The sequence below is a fragment of the Entelurus aequoreus genome, linkage group LG20 (genome assembly GCF_033978785.1).
Source record: "Entelurus aequoreus isolate RoL-2023_Sb linkage group LG20, RoL_Eaeq_v1.1, whole genome shotgun sequence".
Taxonomy (NCBI): domain Eukaryota; kingdom Metazoa; phylum Chordata; class Actinopteri; order Syngnathiformes; family Syngnathidae; genus Entelurus; species Entelurus aequoreus.
In genome coordinates this window covers 24,511,805-24,535,153 of record NC_084750.1, presented here as the reverse complement: position 1 = coordinate 24,535,153, position 23,349 = coordinate 24,511,805, and the positions used below count along the sequence as shown (strand labels likewise).

Sequence of the window (23,349 nt, the reverse complement as noted above, 5' to 3'; positions counted from 1 at the left end):
TTTACGTGATGGAAGTTATGCCACGTTTCTCTTGTTCGTATTCTCCCATCCAGGCTGTGCACACGCCGACCCGGCATTAGTCAGGAAAAAGTACACACGTCTGGAATGAAGGCAGCGCTCATTACTAATAAGGCGGACTTTGCCGTCACGTCTTTTTTCTAGGTTGCGTAAAAAGTATGGCTAGTACCTCGCGACATGTCTGTGAATCACTTGAAACAAAGCGGCAAAAAATATCAATATAGAAACAGTCCGTTAGAGTAGAAGCAGTTTGTGTGATTGAGAAAGATTAAAAACCTTAAAACTAAGCTCAGTCTAGTTTTATTGCAAGGACACATGAAGAGGATAGAGAATAGTGTGAGCCACACGAGGAACCAGCAGAACAGAACAGCACAGTTGTGCGAGACTTGTATCCCTGAAATATTTTGTGTATGCTGCCATATTTACGTGTGTGTGTGTGTGTGTGTAGGCTGCCTAAATATTGCATTATATTACAAAATATGAATTGGTACAATCATGCCTTGAAAGAGATGTTAATACTGTAACCTATGATATTTCTACCTAAGTAATGCTCTTGATGATTTGTACTTTATATCGCTGCATGACAATGTCTTAATAACCTTTTCCATTTTGTAAAAAAGGGTAATATTCAGTCTGTCAGTAGCAACACTTGTGAATTTTGAATCGTTTTATCCATCTGAGTTGATGATATTAGGTGGTTAATAATATTTCAACCTGTATGGGGAGCATTGATACAAAACTTTAGGATGCCATTTATTTATCCAAATTTTTATTTACAGTTAACTTTATAGGAGATGCTACTGTGCCAAGGAACTCCCTGCACTTTTTATTTTGGTTTGTTTTTCTTTACTTGTTTTTTTTTTTAATAATTTTGTTTCAGGCATTTAAACTAAGTTAAGTGTTGGACTTTGTTAACAGTATTGTTTTAAATTTTGACAACAAAATGTCACTTTTACAGCAAATAAAGTAATCAATTAGGTCATTGTTTACCATCTATTGCATAGGTAATTGTCTCTGTTATTTCCAATAATGCAATCAATGTTGAAATGTTGGTTCTGTATCTGATGAATTAGTTATCCGGGAGAGTTCTACTTTTGTATATAAATGTGTCTAATCCGTTATTTAATAATTTTTCTATTATTTTCGAAAATTGTGTCAGTAAAGAAACAGGTCTGTAATTTGTAAATTGGTATTTGTGCCTTATAGTCTTCTAAATTGGTACAACTTTTGTTATTTTTATTTTGTTTTGAAATTTGCCTGGAATACTGATTAAAGGTTGTGAAATTTATGCGATAACTTTTTTCATTGTTTCCATAACTATTCCGTGACAGTCAGTTGAAAGTCTTGGATTTTGATTTTTTTACAACTTTGATTATTTCCTCTTTTGTCACATTGTTGAGAAACATCAAGTCGGGATTTCGGTCTATGGTTTCATTTCAGTCTTCAACTGATCCATCATTTTTGAATCTTTGTTCCAGATGGATTCCCATATTTACAAAGTAGTTATTCAAGCGTTGAACTACTTTGTCCATGTTGTCATTTTGTATATTTCCGTCTAGAAAGTATTGTGGGTAATATTTTATATTTAATATGACCTATTTCGTTATGTTGTTTTTGTTATTTTCTAATAATTGACTGTAGTGTTCTTTTCTACATGTGCGTAGTGTGTTAGTTTGCCTGTTTTTACATTCTTTTTACTTTTTTCTGCTTCTATAGATCTTTGAGTTATGAATGTTCTGTATATTGTATTTTTTTGTTACGTGCATTTTTCAAACCCTTCAAACTAAAACTACAAGAAACTACTAAAACAACACTACAACTATCAGTACATTAACAGTACTACAAATACAATATACTACATGAAAAAAAACTACAATTTACTACAACGCCAAGAAACAATACACTACTAGAAGAAACTACGCGAACACTATTATAAGTAATACTACTACAAGAAACGTCTAACCTACCTACCTACATAATGATACAAATACAAATTAAAGGCCTACTGAAACCCACTACTACCGACCACGCAGTCTGATAGTTTATATATCAATGATGAAATCTCAACATTGCAACACATGCCAATACGGCCGGGTTAACTTAAACATCTATGTATGATGACGTATGCGCGTGACGTCAATGGTTGAAACGGAAGTATTCGGACCCCATTGGATCCAATACAAAAAGCTCTGTTTTCATCCCAAAATTCCACAGTATTCTGGACATCTGTGTTGGTGAATCTTTTGCAATTTGTTTAATGAACAATGAAGACTGCAAAGAAGAAATCTGTAGGTGGGATCGGTGTATTAGCGGCGGACTACAGCAACACAACCAGAAGGACTTTGAGATGGATAGCAGACGAGCTAGCCGCCGACCTCACCTTGACTTCCTCCGTCTCCGGGCCGCCGACCGCATCGGTGATCGGGTGAAGTCCTTCGTCGCTCCGTCGATCGCTGGAACGCAGGTGAGCACGGGTGTTGATGAGCAGATGAGAGCTGGCGAAGGTGGATAGCTAATGTTTTTAGCATAGCTCTAGGTCCCGTAGCTAAGTTAGCTTCAATGGCGTCGTTAGCAACAGCATTGTTAAGCTTCGCCAGGCAGTACAGCATTAACCGTGTATTTACAGGTCCATGGTTTAATAGTATTGTTGATTTTCTGTCTATCCTTCTAGTCAGGGGTTTATTTCTTTTGTTTCTATCTGCATTTAAGCACGATGCTATCACGTTAGCTCCGTAGCTAAAGCGTTTCACCGATGTATTGTCGTGGAGATAAAATTCACTGTGAATGTCCATTTCGCGTTCTCGATTCTCATTTTCAAGAGGATATAGTATCCGAGGTGGTTTAAAATACAAATCTGTGATCCACAATAGAAAAAGGAGAAAGTGTGGAATCCAATGAGCCCTTGTACCTAAGTTACGGTCAGAGCGAAAAAAGATACGCCCTGCACTGCACTCTAGTCCTTCACGCTTAAGTTCCTCATCCACGAATCTTTCATCCTCGCTCAAATTAATGGGGTAATCGTCGCTTTCTCGGTCCGAATCGCTCTCGCTGCATTGTAAACAATGGGGAAATGTGAGGAGCCCTTCAACCTGTGACGTCACGCTACTTCCGGTACAGGCAAGGCTTTTTTATCAGCGACCAAAAGTTGCGAACTTTATCGTCGATGTTCTCTACTAAATCCTTTCAGCAAAAATATGGCAATATCGCGAAGTGATCAAGTATGACACATAGAATGGATCTGCTATCCCCGTTTAAATAAAACAAATTCATTTCAGTAGGCCTTTAACCTTTGTTTGTTTGGATAAAAATATGTACTTTCTTCTCCTAAAGGTGGTAGACTTAATGTGCAAAGCCAGCCAGGATGAAACACTTATTCCCCCACCGTAATATCGCTGAGCATTGAATACAAGTTACTGGTAGAGTACCTGATGTTTCTCCTGAGGGCGTGTTGGGGAAGTTGATGTTTTTGTTGCTGAAATGGATCAGATCTTCAGGCAGCTGCGAAGGTGTATTAAGTGCTGCCTTGGAGATTGTCCTCCCTGAAGGCAACAATGGAGTGGCAGCTTGAGGGCTGAGGGCGGACAGAGTGGAATCTGCTGGGGCAGCAGAAACATCCAGTGCCAGGTCTCCACGAATCTGGATCCTGATAAACTGTTCAAAAGCAAGTTTGATCTGTTTTTGACCATCTTTCCCAAATAATTGGCTTGTTTATAAAATCATGTACCTTCTGCTGATCATCACATTGCACGTATATCTGTCCACTCCAAGGGAGCATGGTAGTCTTGCTGGCAAGTGAACGGTTGGGAGTGATAAAAATCTGGAGGTGGCTCCTTTGTAAACAACATGTACTTTGTTAATTTATGCATGTCACACCTGTCTACGCAGTTCAGCATGTACTGTATGAGGTATATAGCACTTAAGAGAATAGACAAATATTATTTGCTGATACATTGAGAAGGATCAAGCTCGGATTCTTCCTACTACTTTTCAAACAAGGTAAATCTTACAAGTTGCTTTTTTCTCGGCATGTTCAAACATTACTGTTACCATGATGTACATCAGGAGTCCAAAGTGTGGCCCGGGGCCATTTGCGGCCAACAGCTAATTTTTAATGGCCCATGGCACATACTAAAAATATTACAAAAAAAACAAAATGTTTTAAATAAACATAAAAAAGTGGGAGAAAAAAATAATACAGGTGAAATTTAAAAGGGAAAAGTTGCATGATGACTAATAAAACAAAGCTGCCATGCAGGCTATTGTTCTTTAAAATAGTAATAGCTCAAAAAATAATAATGAATCAAAATTTTTATGATTTATTGACCTATTAAAGTCTTCAATCACTTCATATCAAATATTCCACTTTGAAATATTTTTATGAGAAAACAATGCAGAAAAAACATGAAAAATGAATAAGAACGTATAATCGACGAATAAATCTGAAGTTGATATAGAGATTTAAACGTTTAAAGTAATACAAAATGATATATGACTTTTTATTTTTTATTTTTGGACCCCAGAGAATTTTTGTGGGATTTTTTTGTAATGAGAAAAAGTTGCGATTTTGACTCTAATAACACAAAGGTGCCTTGCAGGCTGTTATTTTCTTTAAAAAAGCCATTGCTCAAAAATAATAATAAATCAAAATCATTGTTGCTATTGATCTATTTGAGGCTCAAATTAGTTCATATCAAATATTCCAGCGTGAAATTTTTTGGGGGGACAATATTTTGTGTTTTTTTGCCATTAAAAACTGTTTTCTTTAACAAAAAGGGCATAGAACAAACATTTTTAACGTTATATCAACAGAATGCTCTAAAGTTGATCTAGAGCAGGGATCCTCAACAGGCGGACCGCGGTCCATGTCCGGACCCAGCGACGTGTCCGTCCGGACCCAGCACGAAATATAGTAAAAAAATTTTAAAAAAATTAAAAAATAATTTTATAATTATAATTATTGTAAAAAAATATAATAATTGTATTTATCTTTGAGTTATCGCTAGCGCAAGTCAACGTTCTTTGTAGTTTTTAGTCAAATATCTCCACGTTTCGTTTACACTTCTCAGTGTCTCACTCTCTCTCTCTCTGAGAGAGAAAGAGAGAGAGACGGAGTGAGAGCGAGAGAACGCCACTCTGATTGGCTGCGGAATCAGCCAATCAGAGTATGGGTTGTCATCTCTATCACAACGACGCGCTGATAGGCTGTTACCACCTGGGTCATACAGCGCTCATGCCACATGCATGGAACCTCTCTCTGCAGGCACACAGTTGTCTCGTATCGCTACTTCGCTAACTGTTCACTCGTCAGTCACTGAATGTGAATCAAATCACAATGGCATGCTCCAAGTTGGCTCAGGCTAGTAAAAGAAAGTTGGACAGGGAAAACCGACGTTTCAAGGAAGAATGGACAGAGCAATATGTTTTCATCCTACCTACTGGCCATCACACCTTTTGAGCCAAAGTTCAAAGTCTTGACTTCAACCCCAAGAGCCCAATTCTCCCATTGAGCAGCTGTGTTTTACACAATGGGGATTTACTGTACCATAGTTATATTTGCACATGAATGAGATCTGTTGAGGTCATTTGTTTACCAGGGATAGGAGGGTTGTGTTTAAAAGTATTTATTTTTTGTTAAAACTGAAAGTTTTATTTAAGTTCTTATTTATTTTTGTTTCAAAGAAAATCTTTCGTGTATTTTATTGGATATTTATTTTATTTTTGTTAATTTTAAGAAAATGTTAAACTACTACTATATAAGCTTGACCGATAATAAACGGACCCAGCCTGTTTCAAAATAACATTTGTGGACCTTCAAGATTTGTACTTGAGGACCCCTGATCTACAGATATATATATATATATATATATATATATATATATATATATATATATATATATATATATATATATATATATATATATATATATATATATATATATATATATATATATATATATTCATACAAACACACATACATTCATATGACTTATTTTTTTAATTTTTGTGACTGAGTCGCGGGGAGCCATTAAGGTTAAAAAATATATATTTATATTGTAAAGGTTTTGAAAATTAAGAATATTAAAATGACCTACGCATGCTTTGATTTTTCAGTGTGTGGCCCTCAGCGGAAAAGGTTTGGACACCCCTGACGTACACGATCTACAATAAACTATACAATACGTGTTTTCACTGTCATAGCAGAACTACTGCATCATGACACACATCAATGACAACATCAGTGCAAGGACACAATAATAAATGTTTCATAGCTCACTACAGTGAATGAAATGACCACATTAAGTTGATGACAGTGTTGTCTTGTAATACATCATCTCGTGCTGTCTATTTGGACTCACAGGAATGTATCAGCAATCAATACGTAACTTTATATATCGTTTTTCTGTGCAGCCCGGAGACATGAGTGGATTTGATGGTGTTGGTTCTTACTGTGGCTCAATGAGTCCATGCTGAGGCGTAATGGTGAGGTAGTGAGCAGGCCAGGACAAGTCAAAGCTCAGCTCTCTGGAGGTGTTGTTCTTGATCTGTACCTGATTAGTGCTGGCCACAGCATCTGCAAACACAAACTTACCTACTACCATCATCGACGGAGAAACAGTAATGAAATATACTCCACTTTTAACAAGGTGTAACTGTACACCATCATCACGGTTTAGTACATAGCTGGGTTTTAGTGTCACAGTTCATTATGGGTACAGTAATGGAACACAATATAAAACATTTAACTGCCTAATTTGTATCCAAATAGTTTTTATGCTTTTTAAAATGAAAGAAAAACTACAAACTGCCAGCAGGTAACTGTCCAAATTAATTACAAATTGATAAATAATGACTGTATATTTTTTTAATGGTTTAAAAGGTTCTGTACGGAAAAATCAGATGTGGTTCAGTTTTCAATTGCACCGTTACGCCACTAACAGTAGTTATGTTTACAGTGCTTTCTTTGTCCCCTGCTGCTGTCTTTCAGGCATTTTACCTTCAAATATTGTCCCAGACTAGTCAGGAAGAATAAGCTCCTCTTCTCCTCTCATAACTTGTAACGGCACTCTAAATTCCTGAACACTAATAATCTATCTTTAATGTCAATCAAAAGTTTGTGCGACATTATAAACCACGCCTCACACTTGTATAATAGGAGGTTGTGGCCATAAACCGTGAAGTTGGGCATCTTTGACATTTAGCTTAGACCTGTAGACAGAAAAACAAGCATCTTGTTTGCACTTTTTTTCGGAGGAATGAGGATCATAATTAATTCATCATCGAAACGGGGAAGACAAGCCTTGTGCTGAAAGATATAATAATAATAATAATAATAATAATAATAATAATGGATTAGATAAACATCTCCTCATGATTGTGAACGATAGGCAACATTTTTTTAAAAAGTGCAGTTCCTCTTAAAGGGTTGGGAACTCCCTGTTTAAGATCACTGGTTTAGGTGAACAGCATTTCCTGTAAATTCAAATATGTTTTTAAAATCCCTTACCAGTTGTCGGAACTCCGAGAACGAGTAGTTCTGGGCGCAAAGTCCATGACTCGGACTGCTTGTGTGATGTCTCTGAGGTCTGTGAAGTATACCAAAAAATATATATAAATATACCGGTACTGTTTATTTTTCAACTGATTAACAAGGATTATATTATAACTATTGATAAGACTCCAAGTTTTGAAAGGCGTATGGAACCTTTGAGGTGGATCCTGTAGGTTTCATTGCTGGACCTTGAAGATCCCTCACTGGCAGCACGTCCAAAGACATATTTCCATTTGTAACACCACTAGCAAAAAAACATGACAGAAGGTCTGCAGTGCAATAATGATCATCTCATGTAGTCCAATCATAATAATCTCAAAGTTAGGAGGGAATTTGTCTGATAACACAGCAATAGAAACATGACCACCCATTCAATTATTTCTTAAAACAAAGGGGCGCTGTAATACGATGGTGTGGATGGTTGACATGTTCAGGTAAGATGTTACCTGCCGGTCAGCACATCTTGTCCAGCAGACGTCGACGGTAACTCAGTGCTGTCCTCCCATTCTGTGCCGCCCAGTAACAATACTGCAACCTTTCTAATGTGCCCATAGAAGATGTGGGCCTCATTTGGCCGCTCAGGCAGATCGAACGCTACGAGAAAGTCACATTTGACAACATGTACTGTAATATTACAATTAGAGATGTCCGATAATGGCTTTTTTGCCGATATCCGATATTCCGATATTGTCCAACTCTTAATTACCAATTCCGATATCAACCGATACCGATATATACCGTGGAATTAACACAGTATTATGCCTAATTTTGTTGTGATGGATGCATTAAACAATCTAACAAGGTTTTCCAAAATAAATCAACTCAAGTTATGGAAAAAAATGCCAACACGGCACTGCCATATTTATTATTGAAGTCACAAAGTGCATTATTTTTTTTAACATGCCTCAAAACAGCAGCTTGGAATTTGGGACATGCTCTCCCAGAGAGAGCATGAGGAGGTTGAGGTGGGCGGGGTTGGGGGGGCAGGGGATAGCGGGGGGTGTACATTGTGGCGTCCCGGAAGAGTTAGTGCTGCAAGGGATTCTGGGTATTTGTTCTGTTGTGTTTATGTTGTGTTACGGTGCAGATGTTCTCCCGAAATGTGTTTGTCATTCTTGTTTGGTGTGGGTTGACAGTGTGGCGCATACTTGTAACAGTGTTAAAGTTGTTTATACGGTCACCCTCAGTGTGACCTGTATGGTTGTCGATCAAGTATGCCTTGCATTCAGTTGTGTGTGTGAAAAGCCGTAGATATTATGTGAAGGCAGTGCCTTTAAGGTTTATTGGCGCTCTGTACTTCTCCCTACATCCGTGTACACAGCGGCGTTTTAAAAAGTCATAAATTTTACTCTTTGAAACCGATACCGATAATTTCCAATATTACATTTTAAAGCATTTATCGGCCGATAATATCGGCAGTCCGATATTATCGGACATCCCTAATCACAATCATTTAATTCCACAAATATAAATAATTAAATTCATTATCATTATTATAGCAAGTTGTGACAGAACAAGGGGTTATACTAGAAATACAATTGTGAGTATTGATGCATCACAGTACCGGTATATTCATTAAGGGAAAATGGTCAGTACAAATAATTAATAAGTTGTAACCAAGTATCAACTACACACAGTTAGTAGAAAACTATAAGAAGTTTCCTGCTCCTTGTCTTTCATGTGTTCTTACGTTCAATCAATTCCTCTCCCAGGAACTTCTCATCAAACTCCAAGTTTTTTAGCACGCTATTCTCGGCCAGAACGTTCTGTCCAACATGTGCTTTGCTTCGAAGGAGTCTGAAACACACAAAACATAAGACGTATTCATTTGTAAACTTATCAGCCTTGTATAGCTGCACGAACAATGACAATTTGCCCAAGTATTATTAGCAGGGACACATCCAGCACGGACACATCCAGCATGGACACATCTCTTAAGAGGAGCAGAGATATGATGCTTTAGTTAGGTAAATCAAATGTAAAAATATAATTTACAATACAGGGCTGGATAATTCATCAAATTTTGATTTCGATTATGGCTTCTCACGATCATTAAAATGTAATAATTAAAGAAAAAAAAAGATTAATGGTCCATGCAACGTACATGCAAATTTCGGTGCTCATAACGGTGAAACGGATGAGGAGCGAATGACTGAAAAAAGGCCACATCTACCGGTAATCGTGTAATTTGTGATTGCAATATCAATCAAAATAATCGTGAAGATTATTTTTGCCATAATGGTCCAGCCCTAATACAATAATAGCATTCAAGTCTAAGTAGTTTATTGTGTGAGGCCAATAACAAAAAGCTCATATACATTTGTTTTAATGTAGTGCTGTTAGGAAAACTTGTCTGTTTTAAAAACTTTACACACGATTTACATATAGTATCTGGACATGTAAAACTCATACAGTATACAAGAAATTGCAATATGCACTAATTAACATTGGCTAGAAATACAACATGCAATAATGTTGTGTTACGTTACAAAGCCATATTTCCATTGGCTCTGACACAAATAATAATTACATAAAAAAATAATTGTTTACAAAATATTTACAAGTAATTAAAAAAATGGAAAAATTATACAAAATAAATAATACATAAAATCTAAATATTATAAAGTAAATTAATTGAATAAAAATATTATATCATAAATAAACTATATTTTGAATGGATTTTTGCCTACTTGAGGGATACTCTCAAAATCGCAGCCACAACTACATTTGTGTAGGTAATAAGGTGTTAATTTATTTTTGTGCTTCTCTCACGTGAATAATCAAAACCACTCCATATAAGACTGGAAATAAACCTTTGCAGTATAGAAGAGAATGCATCGTTCAATGTATGCTCTGACAGATAACAGCAGATTGGCCTCCGAGGTCAAGCATGTTTAAGAACCCCTGGTATAAATGATAGAAGTGTGAGTAAGCTCCAGAGCAAGGTCTCACCTCCTGTACTGCTGTCTGGACACTTCATCCCCACAGAACAGCAACAGAGTGGCCAGCTGGGGGGTGTCTGACTGACACAGCCATTGCTCCCTCTGGGTGAACTTTAGGAGCACTGTGACCACCTGAAAAAGCAGCTATTGTAACCCACCTTAAAGTCCACACCGCCAAGTGTCTTTACTCTCCTACCTCTTGCGTCCTTTCCTTCAGGACAAACTGTGATGGTGCCACACTGACGACAGTCGGGTCCATCAGTGATCGAGAGGGAACGTCAGAGAAGACCAAGGCTTTGATGAAAGCCGCTCTGGATCCTGTGTTCCTCACACACAGACACGCCTTTCTGACACCGTTAACAGCCACATCTGGCATTGTCGCCACATAGTTGTCTGCTTGCTTCCTCTGGTCCTCCAAGATGATGTTGCTGGTGCCGCCGTAGCCAGAAAGTGGAATCTGGAGCGGAGAGCAAAAGACTTGTGGACTGATAAATGTAAGAGCCAAAACATGACAGGAAGTGAAAGAGGAGAACATTCTCACGGTGAATTTAACCCCTGGTTGAGATGTCCGCACTCCAGACTGTTTGATCTCCAGCTTGGCTAACATGCAGGCCACCCTGGTGGGGGCAAAGAGCAGGTGGACGGTCACATCCTCTCTTGGGCGAATGGAGAGCTCTCCATGTCGGGTTAGACGAGCCTCTGGACTGAACAAACTCTGCAGCTGAGAGACAAGTCCTTCTGTTACTAATTGCTGGGTTGCATATGACGTCATATCAGTTTTTCTTCTTCGCGGCTTAATTCACATGACGGTCAAGCAGCTTGAGCGTAGCATTAAAACAAGTGAGTGAGTGTACAGTTTGAGAAGAAAATGCCGTTCTTGGGTGTCGAGCTCCATGAGCTTTCATGGAGTCCCGAAAGAAGTGCTTCATAAATGTAATAGTCAGGGGAAAAAACTAAAGTGTGTCGAAGTAAATGGCTCTTAAAAATATCACTCATCACCGTGTGGAATACAATCAGACCGTGCTCGGGTCTGCAGAGATCACTTTGTAAAATGTTTGAACATTTGATTTGTTTGAGAAACTATGTGATGCAAACGAGTTTATTGTCTATATTAGTACCGGTAGTGTTTGAGAGCAGAAAAAAACCCATAAAAAAAGGACTAGAGATCTTTTGTGGTTGCTAGGCCTAAATATAACTACGAAGACTTGGTTGTGCAAATAAACTAACGTCATGTTAAGTCCCGGTAATAAATATTGTGATTGTTGGTCCAATCTATCGTATTTTCACATTGTCCATTTTTATAACAGAAACTAAAAGCTTAGTTGCTGTTGTGCGGGAATGCCAAGTGCTTTATTCGAGACTGATGACCACATTATAGCGTACTTGGTGATATATGTTAGCATCAAGAAAATATCCTTAATAGTATTTATAAACTAGATGAATACTGAATCATGATATTGCTAGCTAATATTGCTGAACGACAGGGACATGTGCAGCTAAATAATGAGACTTAAATATGAACTTGATACCATAAAAACAACTGCAGACATGAATTGTAGATGACTAATATTGGTAGCAGGAAATCAACTGCAAACAAACCTATCCTTTTTCTCATTAGCGTCACGGTCACAGCAGCACGGCAATCGTTATGTCAATCAAATACGTTACTTAGCGATGCGCGAATGAGTCCAACTTTGTCTTTCATGGATTAATGGTCAATTTGTGGACCCCTCAGATGTAAAAACATGATGTGCCTCTCTAAATACCGTGTCAAATGAAGTGAGGTCGTAGCGAGCAGTAACACATGGTGATGATAATGGAGATGTTTGGAAGTTTTTAAGGGCGTTATAGGCAGAATAGCGCAACACCTATAGGCTCCATTGTAAGTGGACTAAAAAAAGAAAAACATGTGTTCTCTTGTCTTACATAAGGATTGTGACTGATCACAAAATTCCCCAAAAAAGTGCAGTTCCCCTTTAAGATTATAACAATCTGGGTTTCTGTAGGAATCAACCAATCTAATTTAATGCCCTTTTGATGCAACTTAAAACAAAGTTAATGCCAAACTAATGGATTATAATATAAAAAATGCAAGTAACCCTTCAAAAATCTATACAAATATTTGACAGTGCTGTGGTATTTTTTTTTTTACCATTTTGTACCACTGTAATGGTAAGGTCAATAACTTAATTATCTTAAATAGGTAAACAAACAAAAATAAAATGGTCTCTCAATTTGTGTTAGTAACGAATTGCACTTCTATAAATATTGAACATCTTGAAGCGCAATTTTTTTCCTCAATTGGTTGTCTTTTTTATTGCCAATGCCATCACGACATACTTGCTCGTTCGTCCGTGTTGATGTGCTTATGTTGCTCATTCAGTTTGAAGATTAAATATTGCCACACAAGGACAATCAACCTTTTCCTCCAAACTTTTGTTACTTAGCAGCGCTTTTCACTCGTGAGTCGCAACTACCGAGGTGATGTCCGTGTATTCTGAGAGTGTAAGCTAGAAGTCCCGTCTGCTCATACAAAAACAAAGATTGTGGATGACTGACAAGAGGCTTCCTTCTGTTGATTTAATTATATTGTCAAACAAAAATGTTCAGGTGCTGAACGTTATGCAGAGTGAGACCTCTTGTATCCATTTAGAACGCCAGAGACAAAGAAAAGAAACACATAAAACTTACTGTAGCAATGTATCGATGCCAGCAAAGTTATCAAGTTCATTTCCATTTAATTGACTTATTCCACCTATACCTGCAATTGTATGACATTTTTTTAATGCCTCTGGACATTGTATCTAATGATTTTTAATGCCATTTGAGGCCTTGATTTTTGCAAAATACATTTTATGACTTTTAATGCTTTTTAATAACCTGCAGAAACCCTGAAAAAATAAAAATACCTGGGTAGCCTTTCAGTTTTCAGTATGTGGCACAAAGTGGAGAACGTTTGAAGACCCCAAATTTACAGATTTAGTAAGTAAATATGAGAACATTTGAAAAAATAAATTTTTAACAAAGCCATACTTTTGAAATATATTAAAATAAGCAGTAAGAAATATACATTATGATATGTTGCAGTAAGGACTTTGAATAGTGAAAGTATTCACCTGAAAACAGTCTTGGTCTTGACCACGGATGAGTAAGCGTAGCGGTAGAGTGGCATTGGATGAATTGTTCCTGAGAACCAGCTTCTGCTGACTGTAAAAACCAGTAGAGCTCTTGGTTATATTGCTATTTGCAGTACTTTGCTTACATCTTCCTTACACAGCTTGCCCAAGGGTGACCCCTCCCCAGGCCACAAACTGCTTGTTGGAGAGAATGGGAGGAACGTGATTGGCCAGACCAGAGTCAATGACAGCAGCTTCTTCTGGAACAACGTCTCCTTTTAACGTTATTTCATACTGGGGGCCAGATGGCAGCACCATGATGATGAGAAGACTGCAGTGAGGAGAAGACAATGATTTTTTTCCCCTTTTAATGTCAGTGATGCAGATTACATCCACAAAGTATTCGCAATCTTCTTTGCAAACATATAAAACATTGTTTTCTTGTCATCAGAAAATCTAGAGAAAGTGCAGTGTATACTTTTTAGAGGTTTACCTCTCTCTGTGTTGCTTGGCACCCCACGGTCGAAATGAAAGCCGGATGTCTTGTTCCTCTCCTGTTGTGAGGAACAATTCATCAGGGGTGACTGAGAAGCAGTCATCATTGCTCTGAAAAGAGAAGGCAAATAGTAGACAGGACATACTGTAAATAGGATTCTATTGTTGCTAATACGTGGACGGTTTCTATATGAACTAGGGTGCGCCAGTCCTGAATGCAGCAACAATACATGCTACAAAATACTGTATCAGTCTCGATTGAAGGTGTTGTCTTTTTTGGTCTACATGATGTAAAAGTGTCTTCATCGCAGGACAGTCTTGGAGCTTCTTGTGTGTGTAAGCTAGTCAGCCCACGGAGGCAAAGATTGTGAATGACTGTAAAGACAGCTCACTGCGTTCAGTTATTTCTACGGGTAAATAAACACGCTGAGGTGCTGAGAGCGAGGCACAGAGTGAGACCTCTTTGTCCTTGTTTGAAGCGCGAGAGGAAGCAACAAACACACACAGACATGGCAATTTATCATTGTGAAGTATTTCAACTAGGGATGCCCGACAATGGCCAAAATAATCATCACAATTATTTTCATTAATATGGAAATCACAAATATTACTCATGCTTATTTACTATGTTATGTAAAACACATTTGTATTGCCCTTTCTATTGCAACTGGGCGTTCATTTTAAAATGAAATTTAATTTAAAAAAATTGTTTCCGAGTTATGAAATAAAATTTACATAAGACAAAGGGCTAACTAAAAATAAATATGCCATTGCGGAGTGCGATCATAAAGTGCAAATATGTGAAAAGATAAGAGTATGCACAAAGGACACATACAGTACTGCTCACAGTTTATATAGGCCATCCATGAATCTATTCATTTTCTACCGCTTTTGTCTTTGCTAAATACAACGGTATTACATCCGTTATTTATGCGTGTGTTTGAGAGGTGGATGGATATGGGGTCCCTCTGTGCACGGTTGATGTTGCGGTAGTCTGTACGTCGGGGCTTAGCGCCAGTGGTGGGCGGACCACTCTGTGAGCAACCATAACTCTGTTTGGATTATTAGCTTCACGTCACAGGTAAACGATGGCGGTTAAAAAGAAGGGAAAGGTTTTAAATGCTTAACCTGTCGCCACAACTCAATTTGTTTAAATGTGCACACCGGCGCTTCTTTGCTCTGCAACTTGTTGTGGCGTTTGTTTGTTTGTTTGTACGCGCAGGAGCATTTACGGGTTTGCGGGAAAGAGCGGAGGATACTTAGAGAACGGTGAGGTGTGTGGGCGTGTTTCGGCGTTAAAATATGGGTCACTCTATGGAGAGAAGGGCACCAATTGGTTGCCTTCACTGCAGTGCACAAACTTGCTGTTTCCTTAAACACTTTTGATTGGCCAGGGACGCGAGGCTCAACAGTTCTGATTGGTGAACATGTTTGTCACTCAAATGCCAGTGACGGCGGAAAAAAACAAAAACCTTGCCCTTTTGCAATATGGTAATCACACAAATTAAAACCTTGATGTCGATTAATCATGCAGCTCGAGAGGGAACCCACACATTGCCCCTCCTTTCCGCCCCCTCCTCTGCTTGTTGTCTTTGCATTCATCTCGTCTTGTCGGTTGCTTGCCAAAAAAATTTGCCGACATCAAGGTAAAAAGGATTGAACTTTTCTTATTTATTGTAGCAACAAGGTAGTTAACGTTTTTAAGCAGACCAAAGGGACTTTTGTATGTTTGCGTGCGCATTGACGGTTCAACTTGTCAACATTATTGCGTTGTCTTAATAATAGTGATTGTTGATCCATTACACCATTACGTTTGTTTGACACACACACACACACACACACACTTATATACACACGCGTGCGTTGTGTCCTTGAGCAAGACACTTCACCCTTGCTCCTGATGGGTCCTGGTTAGGGCCTTGCATGGCAGCTCCCGCCATCAGTGTGTGAGCGTGTGTGTGAATGGGTGAATGTGGAAATAGTGTCAAAGCGCTTTGAGTTCCTTAAAAAGGTAGAAAAGCGCTATACAAGTACAACCCATTTACCATTTACACACACATTATATATATATATATATATATATTTATACACACATACGTACGTACACACACACACACACACACACACACACACACACACACACACACACACACACACACACACACACACACACACACACACACACACACACACATACATACATACATACATACATACATACATATATATATATATATATATATATATATATATATATATATATATATATATATATATATGTGTGTGTGTATGAATTGAATTTTTTTAGGGCTGTCAACGTTAAGGCTTAACCTGGAAGATGCACCCATTGTTACACGGTCTTTGATCACGATGCGAGGCGGCCAAATATAATAAAAACCATATGTTCGTAAATCGTGGTTCCACTGTGTATGTTCAATAGTTATTGAAGTGTAATTTTTGCTAACAAAAATTAAGTCAATTTAATTTTTCTTTGTTTGCTTATTTAGTATAATGTATTAATTATAACCCTTTCAATTACAATAGTAAAAAACTATTAGAAATTAAAGTTTATTGCATTGAAAGGGTTCCTTACATTATTATTATTATCATATACTATGATGACATGAGTGCTAAATCTCTCAAGATAATGCTGACAATAATATCGCTTATCAGCAATAAATTGTGGGACATTATATCTTCCAGCAAAATGTGCCTTGCTGACAGCTCTAAATAATTCTGGGTATTTTCAATTATGTTAAGTGATGATGTTGTTTAGAAATGTTACCAAATAACTTAATTATAATGAGTGAATCGACAATTCTCCTTCTTAGATCTTCACTGACTTCCTTAATTGTTCAGAGTATTACATATACGCTTGTTTGTTTATGACTCAAACATATCTAATACAGTATGATACATGTATGAAACACGTAAAAAAGAAGGTACCTTGAGAGTCATCTGCACATCAATGTTTCCTGCATTCTTCAATGGCAGAGTTGTTTGACCACATTTACCCAGTGGAGCCTGCAAGCACACCGTCTGAAAACAAAGCACACACACGCAAACTACCGTAACTGCAATTACTATTTACTTACTATTTCTCAGCAGCCTGGCTTTTAAAACGTGCACACACACACACACACACACGTGAAAGTTGTACACATAAAAATGAAAGGATAGAGAACACTTGGATACATTTTGTACATTTCAGACGCTAAAAACAATCGTGTGTAGGCCTACAGTGGGTCTGATGAATGCCGTTTCCTCGATGTAAAGACAGAAAGTGAAATAGTTACCAGGTGGTTGTTTGAGCACACTGCATACCATGAATTGATTTACGTGGACCCCGACTTAAACAAGTTGAAAAACTTATTCGGGTGTTACCATTTAATGGTCAATTGTACGGAATATGTACCGAACTGTGCAATCTACTAATAAAAGTTTCAATCAATCAATCAAAAAGCTAGTCCTGAATAAATTAACCAACCTTAATTCTCAAGTCACACACAGGAATCTCTTAGGAATGAAGCAAAAATTAATCCAGACCCGACTGTATGTCAATATATGCTGTACCTATCTGAACAAAAAAAAAATAGTGCAATGTCTGATAATACAGGGTGATTCAAAAAGAATACGCCAAAATCATGTCGCATTTATTCAGTTCTGGAGCATTGTAATCGACAATCAATGGTCATATGATATAGGAGTTATCCAACTTTTATTGTAATCCTTTTGGCGCCGTTCAATTGTAGGAAGACCACGTGTTCATTTACCCTCAAAATGGCGAATAACAGCAGAAATCAACACGGTGGATCGCAACATCCTGGGACGCGTTTGGGAGGAATTCTCATATCGTCTTGATGTTGTCCGTGCTGCCATATTGGGCACTTGTAAAGCATGAAATAAATACTCAAAGTTATCTACAACACATGTGAGTGAAGATTGAACAGCTGTGGTGTAATATCTACAATACGTGTTCAAGCTAGGTTTTTTGAAATAGTGATAATTTCGGCGTATTCTTTTTGAATCACAATGTACAGTATATCTCTCTAATAATCCATTAAATTATTGTTACTGTATGCCGAGGGCGGGCCACAAAAATTCCGTGTCGCAGGCTTGTGCTAAATTCCAAATTGAATGAGAATGTCTTCCAAAGTGCAATTCAGTTCCATGAATTTGATATGAGATTGCAAACAGGAAGTAGAATTGAAATTCCAATTGATAATTTTACTGTACTCCAGAATTGTGCATACATGACTGTTAAACCTATTTCATAGAAATATTACTCCTACGAACCTCCTGTACACGTTTTAAACACAGTTCATCCACAATAAAGAATAAAAACATCTTCAAAGAAACATATTATTTAATTTGGTGTCTTATAACTTTCAAATCATGGTTCAAATGGTGGAAAAATTATTTTCAAGGATGTTTTACTTTATCCAAGTTCTAAAATTTGTGTTTAGTATTTTCGATATTTTAAAGGGGTCACAGTATAATTTGTTTTACATTTAAAACACTTCTTTACAGTCTACATAACATATATTGGTGGTTCTTTGGTCAACATTTTGCATCGACTATAGGCCCTTTTCCAAGGCAGGAACTTTCACACTTACGGGTGAGTAAAGTTCGCCCTGTATTTCCACCAAAAACTAGCAAGGTAGATTTAGTTCTTCAGGAACCATTCAGACTTCCTCCTAAGCTAGGTGGGACTTTTCAAAGCTACCCTGAACCTTTTCGGGGGTGGGCTGTGCTGTCGAACGTCGATTGGTTGAACGCCTTTGGGGTCATTCCTAAAACTTATTTTTCAAACACACGACTGCCATTGCGGAGTAAAGTTATGCGATGACCACTTGTTTATTTCTTATTTCTTGTGTTTTTCTATTTCAACGAAGAGAAAGAAGAACAAAAGGAACTTTAAACTTGAAGCATCTTTGTGCTGAAGAACGCTGATCAGTGGACCTGTCTTGTCGTGTTTTTACTCAGCCGTAGTCTTTAAACTCTATCTATGCAGTCTAATGCTATTTTTTAACAAACTTCATTTTGATACGCGAAGGTAAGAGAAGTGGACTCTTTTAAACAAACTTACGGTAGAGTATGAAGTCAGACTCGAAGCAACGACCTCAGCTGCTTAGTACTCTTGAGTTCGTTGGCTAAATATGAAATAAAGGAGGCAGTACACGAGTGAACGAAGGTAAATAACATCAAATATTAACTATTTACTTTGTGTAGTTATTAGCCTCACTCCGAGTGAACAGAATGCTAATGCTAACAAGCTTGGTGTTGTCGGCTACAGATACACACTGAAATGTATTATTTATATAGTGTTATTTACAGATAAACACTGATATTTATTATTTATATTTTGTTATTTACAGCTGAAATGGACCACAAAAAACCACCTGACTCATGAATTCATCATTTACTGAAAGGACGACTTTCTGACTGTTGGACATTGCGGACAAAAGCTTGACTTTTTATGAACAATTCGGTAGACTTTATTATATATATCATCTTGTTTTGCATTTTATTGCTTTGTATTTTGTTTACCTACTTTGTAGTAAAAGAACTGTGACGTAATAGTGTCTGTTTATTTACATGGTATCGTGTAGAAATATACTAAACCACTCCTCCATACGTCATCAGCCTGATTTGTATAAACTACCTGAACTCTGAAGGGCAGTGGAAACACAAATCACACACTTCTACAGGAACCTTTAGTTCTAGGAACTAGAGGTTTCCGGAAAAGGGCCATTTGTTTTACACACCATCTTCAAGCCGCTTTTGACAATCTATTCAGATTTTAGTGCTTCCACATGGAGTCTACTGACAGATATAAATTTGAACTATACGCTACTTTGTATCAGAAATGGCAACAGCAGAGGATGCGTGTGCATGTACGAGCCAGTCTGCCCCATAACAAGGGCATAGAGAAAAAGAAGGAACTTATTACTACAACTTTGGACTACGACTGAATAAAAATGGAAGACTCGTGCAAAGCTCTCAGTTAAACCTCTAACACATATTGAGATAAACAATGACGTCACACCTTAGGAAAAATGTCAATAATCCAAAAAATCCAAACGGTTCATTTGAAGGAAGTATGAAGGAAGGCAAGATATTTTTTATAAATATCTCGGCAATGACTAAATGGTTTGATTTCACATTTTCTGGACGTATCCCATATACACAAGAACTGGTACTAATAGGTAAGAAAAGCTGGATTTGCAAAATAGGTCCCCTTTAAGCCAAAACCTTTGTTAAACTTAACAATTCTTCCGGTTTCTTGGCTAAGAGGAATTTCTCTCAGGTGCAATGAATTTCATTGAACTTACGAAGAGTTTTGGCAAATTTTTCCAAAGAATTTAAAAACCAAATAGAAATGTTGCACAAGCCTGCGAGCAGCACTACTAATTCTAAAGTAGCCAGTTGAATATCATCAACTTGAAGGTCTTCATGTTCTTTCTGGAGTAATAAGCTCAATGACGATTTAGAGATGGATGTTTTTTCAAACACATAACCTATCTTGACTACTGTACCTGCAGATCTTTTGGTGCATGCACATTAGCAGTTCCAGAGCGAGCTCTGATGGGAACACTCTTGATCAGATGACCGGCACCAGGTGAGTCCATTTCAATATCTATGCGGGCACTGTGTTCATCAGGTGGACCCAGCCCCCCTGAAGAGCACAAACAGGGTTGTGGACGGTAAGATATGTGATAGAAGGAGACATTAAGCACCAACACATGGAATCAAAACGACGACATAATGGCAGAAAAAAGGTGAGTTAGTTTGTCAGTGTTTTTCTCAGTTGATCAAACTATAATAAGACAGAAGTTGTGTGTCAATATGCCAAAACAAATTAAAAGATGTGAAGAAGAAAACATTTGCATTCCCAAAGATCCTAAAAGATGACAAACTTGTTTTTTTTTAGCTGCTGTGCCTGGCCTGAAGTCGTCTGGTGGCAGACCTCACACCTTGTTAGCAGTAACACAATATGAACACATGTACAAATATACTAATGTTCCATAAATAATGAGTACCTGATGAGGTAGCGTACTTTTGCCAGGCCTTGAAGTGAACCCAAACCACGAAACATTCTGGATTCTACAACCAAAAATTGAGAGAGTTCTCTTTATAACACTGCATGAACTGAAAGATTCATGCTGATTAAGCAAGAAAAGCACTCACGTCTCCATGGCTGGCGTGCATGACATGATTGAGCACGGAAGGAGAGGTCTGTGTGGGCATGTGTGCTGCCTCAGATGCCAAGGGAACAGGTTGCTTTGATAATGTAAAGCAGCGCCAAGATGCGGCCGTCTGAACAAATTCATGGAGATGGCAAATGATTACTCAGTTTGCAACATTTTTACTCAAGTCACACCACAGATGTTTAATCTTCACTCACACGCTGATATCCTTTGGCTGTAGCCTTGCAGCTATGGGAATGTGTGTGTGTGTGTGTGTGTGTGTGTGTGTGTGTGTGTGTGTGTGTGTGTGTGTGTGTGTGTGTGTGTGTGTGTGTGTACTCACAGCATTGATGACCAGCCTGATGGGCACTGTGGCGCCAGTAGTATTAATGACTTTCAGAGGAAGTGATGCGGAACTACCTCCTGGTAGATCACCAAAATTCAAACATCCTGATTTGCCTCCTTCAACCTGTGGACAGAAATTAATTTACAATGTTTAAGTCACTGATGAAAATATAGGTCACATTATTGAACTTAATTACACAAATTTGAAAATAGATTTCATTCATAAAAAGACTTTAAAAGTGTTCAAATGTTTTAGATTCCTTGTGGAAATTCAGTTACCACCAGGCAAGTGAGACAATTTTTTTTTTTTTTAGAATATTTGATTATTTTATGCATGTAATATCTGTTTAAGCCCTCCACACACTCCATCTAGCTCCACACAAGCATAATACACTCTAAAACTTACATAATTTTAACATGAAATTGAAATGGCTACTCAAATCTCAATGCTACCCCCTCAACCTCAGGAGATTTTAAAAGGGAACCAGAACAACTTGAGTCCCAGACAGCAGTGTTCTTTCTGTCCACTGTGTGCAAGCGCAGAAAGCAACACCTTCAACACCTTTGTAAGATCTTGAGGGTGTGTCAAGGGCAAGATTTTCTTTTGCAGACAAACTGTGTTCCTTCTAAAAATCAGCTACATCAATACCCCTGTGCACACATTTCCCGGAAAATTTAAAATTGCACTTTATAAGTTAACCCGGCCGTATTGGCATGTGTTGCAATGTTAAGATTTTATCATTGATATATAAACTATCAGACTGCGTGGTCGGTAGTAGTGGGTTTCAGTAGGCCTTTAAGGATTATACAAATGTTGCATCATAGTGGCATTACCCCAGGTAGCAATAATTATTACTAGGGATGTCCGATAATGGCTTTTTTGCCGATATCTGATATTCCGATATTGTCCAACTCTTAATTACCGATACTGATATCAACCGATACCGATATATACAGTCGTGGAATTAACACATTATTATGCCTAATTTGGACAACCAGGTATGGTAAAGATAACGTCCTTTTTTTTTTAAAATTAATAAAATAAAATAAGATAAATACATTAAAAACATTTTCTTGAATAAAAAAGAAAGTAAAACAATATAAAAACAGTTACATAGAAACAAGTAATTAATGAAAATTAGTAAAATTAACTGTTAAAGGTTAGTACTATTAGTGGACCAGCAGCACGCACAATCATGTGTGCTTCCGGACTGTATCCCTTGCAGACTGTATTGATATATATTGATATATAATGTAGGAACCACAATACTAATAACAGAAAGAAACAACCCTTTTGTGTGATTGAGTGTAAATGGGGGAGGGAGGTTTTTTTGGGTTGGTGCACTAATTGTAGTGGACCCGCAGCATGCACAATCATGTGTGCTTACGGACTGTATCCCTTGCAGACTGTATTGATATATATTGATATATAATGTAGGAACCAGAATATTAATAACAGAAAGAAACAACCCTTTTGTGTGATTGAGTGTAAATGGGGGAGGGAGGCTTTTTGGGTCGGTGCACTAATTGTAAGTGTATCTTGTGTTTTTTATGTTGATTTAAAAAAATAAAATAAATAAAATAAAAAACCTGATACCGATAATACAAAAACCGATACAGATAATTTCCGATATTACATTTTTAAGAATTTATCGGCCGATATTATCGGACATCCCTAATTATTACACTGTAAC

The 23,349-nt window shown here is 37.6% G+C and overlaps 1 protein-coding gene across 4 annotated transcripts in view; it reads right to left on the bottom strand.

The window, feature by feature from the left end:
• cep192 (centrosomal protein 192) overlaps positions 1-23,349 on the bottom strand; it is a 97,982-nt gene that overhangs the window by 15,580 nt on the left and 59,053 nt on the right. For 3 of the 4 annotated variants that reach the window (XM_062029704.1, XM_062029706.1, XM_062029707.1), the window contains 18 exons: positions 21,654-21,779; positions 21,312-21,440; positions 21,164-21,227; positions 20,660-20,799; positions 17,067-17,159; positions 14,119-14,231; positions 13,783-13,956; positions 13,626-13,716; positions 11,051-11,230; positions 10,706-10,966; positions 10,520-10,641; positions 9,258-9,364; positions 8,014-8,161; positions 7,721-7,811; positions 7,523-7,601; positions 6,466-6,589; positions 3,743-3,848; positions 3,444-3,669 (listed from right to left, as the gene is read on the bottom strand). In XM_062029704.1, the coding sequence (XP_061885688.1) occupies positions 3,444-3,669; positions 3,743-3,848; positions 6,466-6,589; positions 7,523-7,601; positions 7,721-7,811; positions 8,014-8,161; positions 9,258-9,364; positions 10,520-10,641; positions 10,706-10,966; positions 11,051-11,230; positions 13,626-13,716; positions 13,783-13,956; positions 14,119-14,231; positions 17,067-17,159; positions 20,660-20,799; positions 21,164-21,227; positions 21,312-21,440; positions 21,654-21,779 (2,374 nt within the window). The remainder of the gene's footprint in view (positions 1-3,443; positions 3,670-3,742; positions 3,849-6,465; positions 6,590-7,522; positions 7,602-7,720; positions 7,812-8,013; positions 8,162-9,257; positions 9,365-10,519; positions 10,642-10,705; positions 10,967-11,050; positions 11,231-13,625; positions 13,717-13,782; positions 13,957-14,118; positions 14,232-17,066; positions 17,160-20,659; positions 20,800-21,163; positions 21,228-21,311; positions 21,441-21,653; positions 21,780-23,349) is intronic. The other variant, XM_062029705.1, reaches the window with a different exon arrangement.